Here is a 14,289-nt window from a genome sequence, read left to right as displayed (position 1 = left end):
TGGGGTCGGAAAAGAATATAGAGATGGCTGAATAAACTCTTTTAAAGTTGAATTTTTTTTAAAATTTTTTCAAGCGTTTTTAGGCGGTTAAAACTTTTCTCGAACGGTTAAAAATGTGAACCACTTAAAAAGTGCAGAAGACGGTTCAAAATTTCTAATGATAACTACAACCGGTTGGTTAGCTGGTTAACAAGAAACAATTCAAAATATAAGAGGTTGAAGAAGGTAAAAACAAAAGGTTTTGATGTTCGAAAATAAAACTCCCACGTTACCCTTTTTTTTTTCAAGAAGGATTCTACTAAAGACTTTGGCTTTACAAACTTTTACAACAGCTCACTCCAACCAGGACTTATCACACTGTCTGTGTTGAAACTCTTAGTGATCACTTTACACTTTTGGATATTTAAGAGCCATAGGTTCACTAGAACACATAGTAAGTAAAATAACCCAAAGGTCACTGATACAGAGAAACAATAGACTTCGGTAACATGAGGTTGATCGTTGAATGATCAGATAAATTTCTGATGAGTGCGTGCTTGAATGAGTGCTGAAACATGATACTTTAGATGCGCTCAAAATCTTCAGATGTGCAATCTTAGTGATATAGAAATATAACGGTTGAACATCTTGTATGTCGGATAGTATAAAAGTCAGCGAGCTCTGCTCTTGCATTCTTCAACTCTTCATTTATATAAGCTAACATACCAACGGTCGACAGAGGATATGTAACGCAAACTTTGTAACGTTAAAATAATGTCACTATCAGCTGTTGTACAAACATTTAATGTTCCTTTTGCTTGTGCAACTTTGAGTCTCGTACATCTGAAAAGTTGCTGCTAGATGTCATGTTTATAGCAACTGTTATCGGAAATAGTAGGATATTTGAATAAATTTTCATTTTTGGGATAGTAAGGATAAAAATCTTTTTCGGGACGGGAGCAAGACACGGTTGACTTGTAGCGGTGCAATTCCTATGCCGGTCAGATAATGTTCTTCATTAAGTGTTCAATAAATAGCTATTTAAATGAAATAGTTGAAGTCTTTAAATAGCCGGTTGGAAAACATCTAACGATTGAAACTCTTCAAGCTGCTGAGATGCTGCAAGCGGTTGAAGCGTTTCTGTTGTAATTTTTATTCGTGAAACGAGTCAATCATGCATATATTTACAAGAAAAAAATAATTTCCATAAAATGTAATACTTTTTCATGGATAACTCAAATAGAATATGTGTCTCACAAAATTGACACGTAAGACCGTCTCTTGTGAGTTTCTTTAAAACTATAATATAATATATATTTTTGCGTTATGTTATGTTAATTGAAAAACTAGAGGGAGAAATAGGGTTGTAAACGAATCAAGCCGATTCACAAATTTTTGATACGACTCGATAAATATGTGATTTGTATTTGAATTTATAAAACTCGAACATGGTCGAATTTTTTTTCGAGCCGAACTTGAGGTCAAATGATTTTATTCTATAGTTCGTGAGGTAGTCGCAAACATTAATATTTTATTAATATAATATCAATTATTTAATAAATATATATACATTTTGAGCATTGGAACGTTTCGAGATTTCAAACTTTCATTCTCGAACTTTATTATCAGAATAATAGTTGGAATAGCTCAAGAATGAGTTTTGAATATTTCGAGCGAACTCGAACTCAAGCAAAAAATTTAAAAATTTCGAACTTCGAATCGAATTGGAACTCAAATATACCTTATTTGAGCCTAATTCAAACCATAAATTTTTACTAATATTCGACTCGATTCGATTCATTTACATATGTAGATACAAATAAATGATAAAAAAGAGAAATATTGAAAAATTAATAAGAGTTTAACTTTAATATATAGTATAAATTTTTTTTTGTATTGAAAAATTAATAGCGTTTAGCTAAATGTCTCAAGGTGCATTAGAAACCGGTGCTAGCAAAATGTTTCAACTAAAAGTACTGACTTCTAAAATTAAAATTACTATATACATAATAAATTAATTTAATTTAGCATGGCGAAATTGCTTTTTTTTTTAAGCTCGCTAATTTTAATTTTCATTTCATCATTATTATATAAGAATCTCAATTATGTTATTAAATTGAAACAAATAAAAAACCATTTTTTTAATAAACAAGATTTTTTATTTTTCATATTTGACTAAAATTGTTGCTCAGATTTTGTTTTAAATTCTATGCAATCTGTAGTGTCCTAATAATAAAAATAATAAAAAGGCTAAATTGGGAAAATTTCCAATAAGATTTCCGTTACAAATTCAGAGACATTAGACGAAAGATTTCAGCTTTTCCACCGAGAATGAAGAATTGAGGTAGCAGTCACTCCAGACTTCTCTTAAATCTTCGACCCATCTTACAGAGTACGGATTTTTTTTTTTGCTTGCTGCAGGCTGAAACGATCGGATCTCTGATTAGATTTCCAATTCGAGGTAATTTACATCTTTAATTGCGTGTCTTGCTCACTGTTTTTTTATGGGTATTTATGACTGATTTTGCTTGCGAATTTTTTTGTGGGTTATGAATTTTATTCGTGGTTTTGAGTTGGGTTTGAGATTGGTCTTTACTTTTATGGGTTTTACGAAGGGTTTTGTTTTTCCTTTTTCTGGGTTGGGTGGGGGGTGCTGTGTGAAGTTTAATATATTTTGTTTGTTTGGGTTTGATTTTGGATTCTAATGCTAAAAGATCCTGTCTTTTTGAAGGTTTTTTAGTGTTGGTTTTGATATGTTTCGAGATTTGTTAATGCAATTATATTTCTGGATCGAGGTTTTCTTTTTATTTGATTTGTAATATTTTGTACGAATTTTGTATGATTTTAATGTCTGAAATTGATGAACGAAGTGCTATGCCATGCATGTTGTTGAGAAATAACAACAGAAACAGATTAACTGCTAAAAGAAGATTAAGGTAATAGCCATACTAGAGAATTAACAAAGGGCATACTTGAATAGGTACTGCCGGCTCAATCCCTCCGATACCACCACAAACATCTAGAAAATTCGATTATTATATTTTCACTTCATTGGTCGGCCTGTAGTGACGTAGTCTTTTCAGGGTGACGTAGTCTTTTCAAGCCAGACTTAATAAAATTCGGGTCATCATACTTTTAACATTTGTTCCAAAAAAATTTAATCTCCTTTTGAGGTTTGACATGATGTGTCTTGTTCTTGGCATCTTAACTTGGATCATTCACTCTAAAATTTCATTTGCAGGTGTAGTTTTGGTATACAACACAATCATTGAGCATTCTCATGGCTGATTCAGAAGAAAATAATGCTTTATTTCCAATTTTTATTTTGTCAATGATCGCTATACCTTTGGTGCCTTATACGGTACTGAAGTTATTCCGTGCTGTCTCAAAGAAAACGAAGAGCATCCACTGTGATTGTTCTGACTGTGCTCGATCAGGGAAATATCACAAATCAATATTTAAACGGGTCTGTGGTTTGTTACTCAACCTGTATCTCTATTTTAACCATTGTTGTATTTAATAGTATTTTTCCATCAGATTCACCTTTTTCTTTCCCCAGATTGCAAATGCATCAACTTGCAGTAACTTCACTCTCGTGCTGCTATGGATCGTTGTGGGAATTCTCGTTTATTACATTAAGAACATTAGTCGTGAGGTAGCCCATTACATAAAGTGATTTTACATAGTTGTTGATTTGCAACTATTGTGCCATTATTCCTGGAAGTACCCATACTTGATTTTACATTTTTTACAAAGCCAAGATAATGTATTCATTTTTCATTAATTGCAAGTTGGAGCAATTGTTGGATTGTACCAATTGCCACTATTGCCCTGTCTGGTCGCCTATTTGCAATAACCGAATGTAGTAGTTGGATCATTGTACAATTGGAACTTATATAGTGCACAATCATTAACTGCTATAATCTATGGCTTAACTGCAAACGGTTAGTCCTATCAATAATATTTAAACTGCTCTTTCTTTTCTATTATTATAAACTTGTTTTTCCTATGTGTTTGAGTTTATGTTCACATGAGGTTAATGTTCTCTTGGTAACAATGCCACCATGTGGCAACTTAGGTTCAAGTCTTTGAACCATTCAGTATCCTTGGATTAGAGCCCGGAGCTAAAGAATCTGAGATTAAGAAAGCATATAGGAAACTCTCCATTCAGTACCACCCTGATAAGAACCCTGATCCAGGTTATTTAAAATTTGTAATTCAGCGTGCTATCTAGAGCTTAATTTATGACAAAATGAGACCTTCTTTGACATGTTAATACCAACAATTTTCAATTTTGCAGCTGCTCACAAGTATTTTGTTGAGTCCATTTCCAAAGCTTACCAGGCTCTGACAGATCCAATTTCCCGCGAGAATTTCGAAAAATATGGCCATCCTGATGGTAGGCAGGTATTGTAGCGAGAAAGAAAAGCTTAACTCACTTATATTAATAAAACTGAATGAAACAAACCTGACTATATTATTTATGAGGCAGGGATTTCAAATGGGAATCGCTCTTCCTCAGTTTCTTCTTAATATTGACAGTGCATCAAGTGGTGTACTATTGATAGGGATAGTTGGAGTCTGTATATTGTTGCCACTTGTGATGGCTGTTATATATCTTTCGAGATCTTCAAAATATACCGGAAATTATGTCAAGAATGACACACTGGGTGCCTATTTTCACTTGATGAAGCCTTCATTGGCCCCTAGGTATATATTTTTTCTGTTGCATTAATTTCTCGAACTACGATTCATATTGCATGTGAAAATTTGGAAGGGTAGTTTTTAATATATCATAATTAACATATCCCTATTCATAGGTAAAGAATTTCACTTATAGCTATTGTGTTTAATTATACTTGATTTGACTTATAAATACATATCTATAAATAAAATCTCAGTCGTGGGATATGATGATTGTAATTTCAGCAAAATCATGGAAGTCTTCATTAAAGCTGCTGAATTTTTTGAGATCCCGGTGCGAAGAACGGACGATGAACCTCTTCACAAACTCTTTATGACCGTAAGAAGCGAGTTGAACTTAGACCTAAAAAATATAAAGAAGGAACAAGCAAAGTTCTTGAAGCAGCATCCGTCACTTGTTAAGGTGAACGAGAACCTAAAGCAAATGTCCTAACGGGAGAATTTTGTTTCGGCTTATAATTCGACCAAAGAAATATGTCTTTGAACAATGGGATTTACATTTTCCTTCACTATTCTTCAGACAGAACTGTTGATTCAAGCACACTTGACTCGTGAAACGACATCTTTATCCCCAGATTTGGAACGTGATTGCAAAAAGGTTCTGGAATTCGCACCTCGTCTTCTTGAGGAGCTGATCAAGGTCACCACTTTAAAAATATTTTTATCATAATATTTGGTTATCCCTGCAGGTTTAACGTTTTCGTACTGTTTACCCGCAAATGTATTTTCCAGCACCGTGTCCCCAAATTACAAAACACCCCCCCCCCCCCCCCCCCCCAAAAAAAAAAAAAAAAAAAAAACTTTGATGTAAGTGAAATTTTGATAATATCCAAAATTAACAAAAGAATACATATTTAATTGCATTATAATGGGTACCTGACAATTTTCCATCCTTGTTGTTTGCTTAAAAAGTGGAAACTCGTTAAAAATTAACAGATTTGCAATTAATACTTCAATATTGCTAGGGTATTTGGACAAATTAACCATTTAAAGAAATGTTTTTTTTAAGATAAATGCTAGTTCGTAGGACTTCTAATTTGAAAATTAATGCCTAAAACAGCTGAAATTAAGAAGCTTATATATGTCGGTTTTACGGCCTGTACTTCAACTTCTTTGATAAAAACCTATTTTTTTTACTATTATATTCAAATACGAAACAATTTAAGTTTTTTTTGGGCCAGAAAAAAACTTAGAAAGTACTGATCTAAGTTTGGTGTTTTGGTATCCTAACTCTCCTTGAAAATTCTATGAAAGTCCCAGTCCTCTATTGTAGTATTGTTATCATTTACGAAATCATTAGCCTTACTACTGGAAAATTGAGCTTTGTTGTTATTTTCCTTTGGGATATTGAACATTTTGTCTTTTATTTTGTTGTGTTGTTCAATTTGGTCTTATTTTCCAAAAGACTGAGAACCTTAGAAATGATAGACCATAAGATTAAAGCAGCATTGATAAAATGAGGATGACATCAGGAGTCTTATACGATAAAAGGATGCCTGCGAGATTGAAAATAAAATGTTATAAGACTATTGTTCAACCAACTATGCTTTATGGCGTATTGGGCCACTACAGGACTACATGTGCATAAGATGGAGGTAGCAAATATGCATATGTTAAGATGGGTATGTGACAAAACGCGCAAGGATAAAATTAGGATTGAAAGGATTATGAGCTATTTAGGTGTAGCCCCTATAGAATATAAGATTAGGGAGAGATGTCTAACGTAGTTTGGTCATGTGAAGAGGAGACCAAACACGGGCCTGATCCAATTTATCTTAGATTGGTAGGTTAATGGAATGAGCAGAAGGAAGGGTAGTCTATCGAAAAATTGGATAAATGTGGTTAAAGAGGATACTTTAGATCTTGGTTTAAGAAATGACATGTTTAAAAATTGATTAGTTTGGAAAACTAATATCCATGTAACTGACCCACAACCAGAGAGAATGTGCTATGATGATGATGATTCGATTTGGTCATATTTCTTCATCATGTGTATGAACAGCCTCTTGACTATTGTAATAATTTTGGTCATGCAGATGGCGATCATCCCACGAACTACCAAAGGGCAAGGCTGGCTTAGGCCTACCATTGGAGTTGTTGAACTTTCCCAGTGTATCGTTCAGGTAATGGCTGAAATATTATTTCCAAGAATATGAAATTTTGTCGTTTAAATGAGTCCATTCAATTCGACTAACATTCTACCTCAAATAATTTCAACTAGTTGATGGGTCTATGATGTAGGCTATTCCTCTTAGTGCAAGAAAGGCTGCAGGAGGGTCAGCTGATGGAATTGCACCTTTTTTACAACTTCCACATTTTAATGAGGATATAATCAAGAAAATCACCCGAAAGGTAAATATGTCTCCCTCTCCCCTTTTCTTCCCGACATAAGAATTCCATGTTGTATATTCTTAAATTAGGGGCTATTATAGACGGCACAGACATAATATCTTCGATATATACTCCCGGTCATTTCGTAGCAAGTGTAATTTTTTAAATCTTTTACCTACTACATTTTTGTAAATCTTGTTCTTTCCCTTCCACTTGTTCGCAGAAGGTGCGCAATTTTCAAGATTTCCAAGAAATGAATGTTCAAGAACGAGCTGAACTTCTGACTCAAGTGGCCGAAATGTCGCTTCCCGAAGTGCAAGATGTTGAAATGGTAATGGAACTGATTCCTTCAGTTACAGTAGACGTTACCTGCTGCACTGAAGGAGAGGAAGGCGTACAAGAGGGTGACATAGTTACTGTTCAAGCTTGGATCACCCTGAAACGTTCGAATGGCTTGATCGGTGCCCTTCCCCACAGCCCCCGTTATCCATTCCACAAAGAAGAAAATTTCTGGTTTTTACTCGCTGATCCCAATACAAATACCGTGTGGTTCTCCCAGAAGGTCAGTTTTATGGACGAAGTTGCTGCTGTTAGCACTGCTTCAACGGCAATCGAAGAAAGAATGGAGGTTCTCGCGGCGAATCCAAGGGAAACAAGTGCTGCTATAAAGGAAGCGGTTCAGCGAGTTAAGAGTGGGTCTCGGCTTGCAATGGGTAAGTTTCTTGCCACGGCAGAAGGGAACTATAACTTGATGTGCTATTTGTTGTGCGATTCTTGGATTGGATGCGACAAAAAAGTGCCCTTGAAGCTGAAAGTTCTGAGACGGACACGAGCTGGGACGAGGGGTGGGCTGATCGATGGAGGGGCGGTTCCAGAGGATGGGATTGAAGAGGAAGAGGAGTCCGAAGAAGAGGAAGAGGAGGATATCGATAGCGAGTATAGCGAAGACGAAGATGAGAAACAGAAATCTAAAGGTAAAGGTTATTTGAAAGGAAAAGTAAATGGAAAAGGCAAAGAGTCTGGTTCGGAGACTTCAGGTTCAGATGAGGAGTGAAATGCTATAGTTTCATGCTAGATCTTTATTTTGAAATCCACAAAAGAATACCCTTTAAACATAGGTCTTGATGATTGAATATTTTCACAAAGTTTTGCTTAATTGTACCTCAGAAGAGATCATAATTTCTGATTTGCCTTAATTTTCATTATAAAATATAAAACAAAACACCCCTTGAATTTCTTTTCTTTTCTTTTCTTTATCCATCAACATGGTGGTCTGAATAACTTGAGTTTGTGAAGTTTCATGCCTCAAACAAAGACGTTCAAGTTAGCGTGATTCGACTCTTATTTGGTTGAAGAAAATAGAGAGGGTACCCAATATTTTTTGACATTTTAAATCTGTAACTTGTACGGAACAAAATATGAACACACTCTCAATCAAATATCAAAACTAACATTCGTATGGAATTCTATTGGATGCTAACAATATGCGTTTTATAAAAGACAAACTTCAAAGTGGAGTGGATAAAATAAATGGATATGTTCAAATCTAAACAGGTCGGGAACTATTATTATCTTTTCCTATGTGAATATCATGTTTCCCAAAAATTTACTTGTATGGCCACAGATAGTCATTCAAACTCTGCACATTTTCTATACCATATTTGGCAGCAACGATTACTCACTTCGAAACACAACGTTACCTTTAGTTATAATTTTTAATAAAACAAATGTACAATATATTAATCACCATTTAGCATATGTGTGTTGTCTGTTTCCTCAGGTCCTCCTGCTAATTGATTAATGAATTGCTACTATATTTACCCTCACACATGATATCTGTGCTATATCCGAAGATAATACAATTACATAAAATGCAAGGAACTCCATCCATTAGCTAAAGTCTTTAATAATATTTTTCCTTCTTGCATGCAGCCGTGTGTAACAATATAACATTAGACTTTATGTTATGATTGGAATGAAAAAGAGTGCGTGAATTTAATTAATTGAGAAAAAAATTATAATGTAAGGCATAGTTTGATACACATGATAGGATAAACATGTGATATATAATATAATGATAAGTTAAGGATAAATAAGACGTATGATATTATATTTAATGTTTGATATATTTTAATAAGAGTGATTAAATTTATATGAGATTGTAATGACAAAATTAACCTTATCATAATAAATTTTATAATTTCAAAGTTGTTGCTTGAGTTCATATTTTTTATCCGTTCATGCGTCGATAGTGCTTGCATGATTTATTTATTTTTACCTAATTTTATATATTATATAATATGATAATTGAGCCCTTGATTTTGCGAGTCAAGTCAAATATCGATTTTTAAGGTTAATTGAGTGATACTAATAATTTTATTGATATTTATAAAAATTATTTTTATAATTATCTCGAATTCATTTATATAATTATCTCGAATTCATTTATAATATATAAAAATAAATAAAATATTTATTTGATTTTAATTTCTACCTATTAGCATAGATTTATAAAAATCATTTATAAATTGAGGGCAATTAAGTCATTTGTAGTGTATTTTATCATTAAATTAAATTATCACACCTAATAGAAGGGACATCTTATCATTCTAAAAATTATTTATCAATGGCTCATGATATTATAATGGGCTTTTTAAAAAGGTACCAAACATGGGATAAAGAGGATTATTTATCAATCATTCCCTTATCCCATGTATCAAACTATGCTCAAGAGATATATTAACACCATTTCTGTTTTGTTTTTTTTTTTTTGTTTTTTTTCTCTCGACACGATTTTGAATTTTCATCTGACGAAAATATTTAATTATATTGAAAAACTGATTGCTCAAATGTCGACAACAATTTAAAATGATAAAAAAATTTAATAAATATACTGATTTTATATCTATATTTTATTACTAACTGAATTATAATAAATTAATCATTATTTTTGTTAGTTTTTTTACATGTATTTTTTATTCACTACTTTATAGATGTACAGTAAGTTTTAACAGATTCCAGACCATTAATAATTCACTTCAGAAAAAGAGCTAGACAGGAGCAAAAGCCAAGCATAAAAACCATATATGCTGAACTCCAATTTGGGATGAGTACCTTAAGTTGTCTCCAATCTCAGCCTAGAAGACACATGCAACGAAGCTACACAAATTAGTCTTACATTAATTATAAAAAAAATTATCATTACAAAAACAATTATAAGCAATACTTGTTATTTTCGAAAGCGACTCCTAAAACGGGCTTTGCTCAGCTCTACTGTCACGTATACAAAGTCCTCCATGGTGTTCAACAATTTGAAGTATGCAAATCTTGCAGAATTGTTGAGTAGTATTGTCCCGAAGATCCCCCAAAATCCAATGAGAAAACCAAATGCCAGGCAGAGATAAAATCCTTTAGTAATCAACTTGTCATCTTCATGTTCCCAATTGTTCATTGCATTCTTGTCGTTATAGAAGTTTGGATCTCGATGATTGATTTCATCTTCTCCGGGGCAAGATTTATTCAGTATAAGACGTGAACAAAGCCCAGAATTTCCCGCATAGGCAGATTTATCGAAACGTGTATATTGAGGCAGGATTCTACCTGACAAGTTGTTGTAGGACAACTCCAAGACGCCTAGAGAACTTAATTGAAAAATTCCGATCGGAATGCTCCCAGAGAGGTGGTTTCTTGAAAGATCGAGGGAATTCAAGCCTTTCAAGTGACCAATGTTTTGAGGAATTTGTCCGTATAAATGGTTTCTTGAAAGATTTAACGTTACTAGGCCATCAAGTTTTGTGATTTCTGAAGGAATATCACCATCTAAAAGATTGTTGGACAGATCAATAAGTTTCAAAAGTTGCAAACCTTTTACATAATTGACTTTTTTTCCTTTCCACATAATGTATGCACCATCGCGTAAGCTATTATACGGTACATACACAAAATTATTTCTTGTAAAAAAAGAAATGCTGTATCCATACGATGTAGAAGCAGCAGCTGCTTCTCTAGTCATTGCACTAAGATTATACAAACATTTTGGTATTGGTCCTGAAATCATGTTTGAAGACAGGTCTAAGACTTGGATGTTTTGTAGACTACAAATGCTCGAAGGTATTGTCCCATAAAAATCATTCAAACTTAGGCTTAAAACAATCAACCCTGATAACGTATCTCCTATCCAGGTTGGTATATTTCCAGTTAGCTTATTGTCTCCGAGTTCAATTGATTCCAACCTCTTGCAGTTCCTCAAAGAAGTAGGGAATCCACCTGATAAACTATTGTTCCTCAAATTCAATGAAACCAGCCATTCTAACGAGCCAAATGAGTTTGGGATTTCCCCAACGAAATGATTGTTGGCCAAATTGAGAAATCTCAACAAGGTAGAGTTGGCGACACAATTCGGAAGATGCCCGAAAAATAGGTTATCTGAGAGGTCAATAAGTTCCCACTTCTCGTTATGGCACAAAAAAGTCACTTGACCTCTAATTTTGTTACTTGATAGTTCCAACACTATTGTGCCTACAGATCTTGCATCGCTTGTAAGCTTGAAAAAAGATTCCGGAAGGATGCCATGTATATTGTTATTTGATGCATTCAGATACATTGGTCTAGAAGTTAATTTACCAAACCAATGGGGAACGGTGTCTGCAATTTGAGAACTCGAGATATCAAGAAATTCTAACTTTCTTTGGAATTGAAGCCATTGCGGAAAACGCTGTCCTATTTTACATCCGGAGAGATTTATGACTTTTAGTTGAAACGGAGGAACCCAATGCGGGCTACAATTTACTGTTAACAGTGAGTTAGAGGACAAGTCAAGTATTTGCAGACGAGATAGATTGAACAAATGTGACTCTGTAACTATGCCTTCTAAGTTATTTGAAGCTAGAACCAAAGATTCCATCATTGACATGCATCCAATGCTTTCTCTGAGATATCCGTTGAACGTATTGTTGTTGAGATACAATCTCTCAAGGAACGGAGATGTTGTAAGATCTGGTATTGCACCAGTGAAATTATTAGATGACAAATCTAGATGAATCAGATATGGAATATTCAGAAAGCCAGTTGCAATGGAGCCATCGAGTTTATTCCTACCAAGACCTAGATGGTTCAAGAATGAAAACCTTGAAAAATTAGGTAACAAACCACTTATCCTATTACCACTTAAATCTAGATACTGCAATTTCTCAGACAAGTTCATTGTTAATTCCGAAAGTTGATCAGTTAAATGGTTCTTTTGCAAATTCAAGTATATCAAACTACTCATATTTCCCAAGGATTTAGGAATCCCGCCCTCATGGTTATTATAAGAGAGGTCAAGATGTGCAAGAAAGATCTGGTCATCAAAAGTATAAGCAGAAATGGGATCTGTTATATTGTTACCTGAGATATCAATGAAAGTCAGGCTTTTGCTAAAGTTTAAGAACCATTGAAACATGGAAGATGAGATATCATTCCCTGAAAGGTCGAGGATAGCAAGTGGAGCAGAAGAATTGATCAAGGGGAGCGAAGAAGGGTGGATTTCTTGAAGTACACAGTATCTAAAATGTAATTCTTCGATGGTAGTTAACTTGCCAATTGCTTCCAACCAATTGGATGCATTGCGGAGTACAACATAACTAAGGTCAAGATATTTCAATGAATCTAGATGAGAGACCCAATCAAGATTGTCACTGTAGAGAGCATAATTCTGACTAAAATCAAGATATATCAACTTGGAAAGGTTTCCAACACTTGGCGGTATTGATTTACTAAAATGAGCATTGGAAAGATTGAGATAAAGTAATTCCTCAAATGAACCAATGAACTCTGGGATATTTGAAGAACCAAAACAATTGTGACTGAGGTCTAGGTAAGTCAAGTGCTTCAATTCAAGCAATGAAGAGCTAATCTTACCTTTCAGAGGAGCAATACTCAGTGGAACAAAACTGGGTAAATCATAATGAAACTCTGATGGACCCCTCAAATTCAATTGTGTGACGTGATTAGTTCGGTTATGGCAACGAACACCTCTCCATTTGCAGCACTCTCTTTGACTATTTTCAGCTCCCCAAGAGGAGAGTCGACCATATTCATCGACAAGCTCGTCTTTGAACTTAAGAAGAGCTTGTCTCTCCCTCTCAAGACACCTGATGTTACTCGAATCCTGCTGCCCAAGAACACCTACTAAGCTCGCTATAAGAATAATTGAGAAAACATGAAGATTGAATATTTTGTTTGTTGTGGCCATCATGTTTTCCATAGTTGGTTTCGGTTAAAACTCAAGAACAGCAAACTGCAATCCCTGCTAAATTATATATATAAAATTACAAAAAAATTATTATTTTGATCTTAATTTCGTACCAAGTTTTATTATGAAAACGAGTCTTCTGTATTACTATTTTTGGGTAGACCAGACCAAAAATAATAATAGAGAAGACTTGTTTTATATCCATTCAACATTCAAATTAATGGGGAGGAAATGGACGAGTCAACAAGCCAAAGAAGTGAGTTTATCCAAGATTTGATATTTATGTTCAATTTATCATAATTTATGTTGCTTGTTCTAGTTTGGGGATTTTGCAACAATTTCTTGTTGATTTATTCTAGTTTATTCAGTGGATGAATTATTTTAGTTCGATTTCAGAATCATATAATTGGTATTTCATGGAGAATTTCGACTTTTCTCATTTGTATTCCATCACCATATTTTTCTTTAGCATCATATGCATTACCTTTTTGCCTTTTTGTTCATTATTCCTGAAAATTGCATCATAGATTTTGCATTAGAAAATTTTACTTTTATTCTTGATATCAACGCAGAAAAGAGAAAAATAAAAGAAATTTGGGGTGCAAAGGTTATGAATATTGATATTCACTAGAAATATAGGGTTCGGTTCCAGTAGGTGAGACTAGCCCGAATGCAGACCTCGAATTTACTCTAGGTATGAAATCACAAAGGAAACCATTAGAAAAGAGGTTGACAGGGTGTCCCGACGTAGCCCATCCGATGCTCAAATCAGGTAATGAGAATAAAAATGAGAGAGCGGCGCTGCTAAGAATCAATACTGAATGATTAATTAGACTCTAAAATCTGTTATTTATAGGAGTATACATGAGATCCATCGTGGGCCAGTTACCTAGGTTACGAATGGGCCGGGGATCCAAAGTTCGATTTGGGCCTGATATTGATGTGCCCATTCATGGGGTATCATATGTCTCCCCCTCTCAAGTTGAACTGAATCACAGGTTCGAAGTTCGATTAATTGTGTTGCTCTTGGTTTACAATATTTG

General features: G+C 34.2%; 2 protein-coding genes across 2 annotated transcripts; one reads left to right on the top strand and one right to left on the bottom strand.

The window, feature by feature from the left end:
* The first annotated feature begins 2,195 nt into the window (after positions 1-2,195).
* LOC142530787 (dnaJ protein ERDJ2A-like) lies at positions 2,196-8,251 on the top strand. Its single transcript, XM_075636620.1, has 12 exons — positions 2,196-2,323; positions 2,401-2,440; positions 3,221-3,445; positions 3,539-3,634; positions 4,058-4,178; positions 4,280-4,386; positions 4,472-4,689; positions 4,909-5,086; positions 5,204-5,323; positions 6,720-6,806; positions 6,925-7,035; positions 7,238-8,251. Exons 3-12 carry the CDS (start codon positions 3,260-3,262, stop codon positions 8,066-8,068), a joined length of 2,055 nt encoding a protein of 684 aa, XP_075492735.1. The 5' UTR covers positions 2,196-2,323; positions 2,401-2,440; positions 3,221-3,259; the 3' UTR covers positions 8,069-8,251.
* A 1,820-nt stretch (positions 8,252-10,071) lies between these two features.
* On the bottom strand, positions 10,072-13,312 carry LOC142531361 (receptor-like protein EIX2). Its single transcript, XM_075637462.1, has 2 exons — positions 10,241-13,312; positions 10,072-10,151 (listed from the first exon to the last, which is right to left on the bottom strand). Exon 1 carries the CDS (start codon positions 13,256-13,258, stop codon positions 10,244-10,246), a length of 3,015 nt encoding a protein of 1,004 aa, XP_075493577.1. The 5' UTR covers positions 13,259-13,312; the 3' UTR covers positions 10,072-10,151; positions 10,241-10,243.
* Positions 13,313-14,289: the final 977 nt, after the last annotated feature.

Source organism: Primulina tabacum, chromosome 17, assembly GCF_025594145.1.
Source record: "Primulina tabacum isolate GXHZ01 chromosome 17, ASM2559414v2, whole genome shotgun sequence".
In the NCBI taxonomy this organism is placed as follows: domain Eukaryota; kingdom Viridiplantae; phylum Streptophyta; class Magnoliopsida; order Lamiales; family Gesneriaceae; genus Primulina; species Primulina tabacum.
The sequence above is the reverse complement of the archived record's forward strand: the minus strand, read 5'-3'. Positions and strand labels throughout refer to the sequence as shown.

Bases quoted from the DNA above. Each gene is read 5' to 3' on its own strand.
- LOC142530787 (XM_075636620.1), top strand. From the start codon at position 3,260: ATGGCTGATTCAGAAGAAAATAATGCTTTATTTCCAATTTTTATTTTG. The intron at 4,387-4,471 runs GTATTGTAGCGA...TTTATGAGGCAG, and splicing joins GCCATCCTGATGGTAGGCAG to GGATTTCAAATGGGAATCGC. The intron at 6,807-6,924 runs GTAATGGCTGAA...TCTATGATGTAG, and splicing joins TTTCCCAGTGTATCGTTCAG to GCTATTCCTCTTAGTGCAAG.
- LOC142531361 (XM_075637462.1), bottom strand. From the start codon at position 13,258: ATGGAAAACATGATGGCCACAACAAACAAAATATTCAATCTTCATGTT.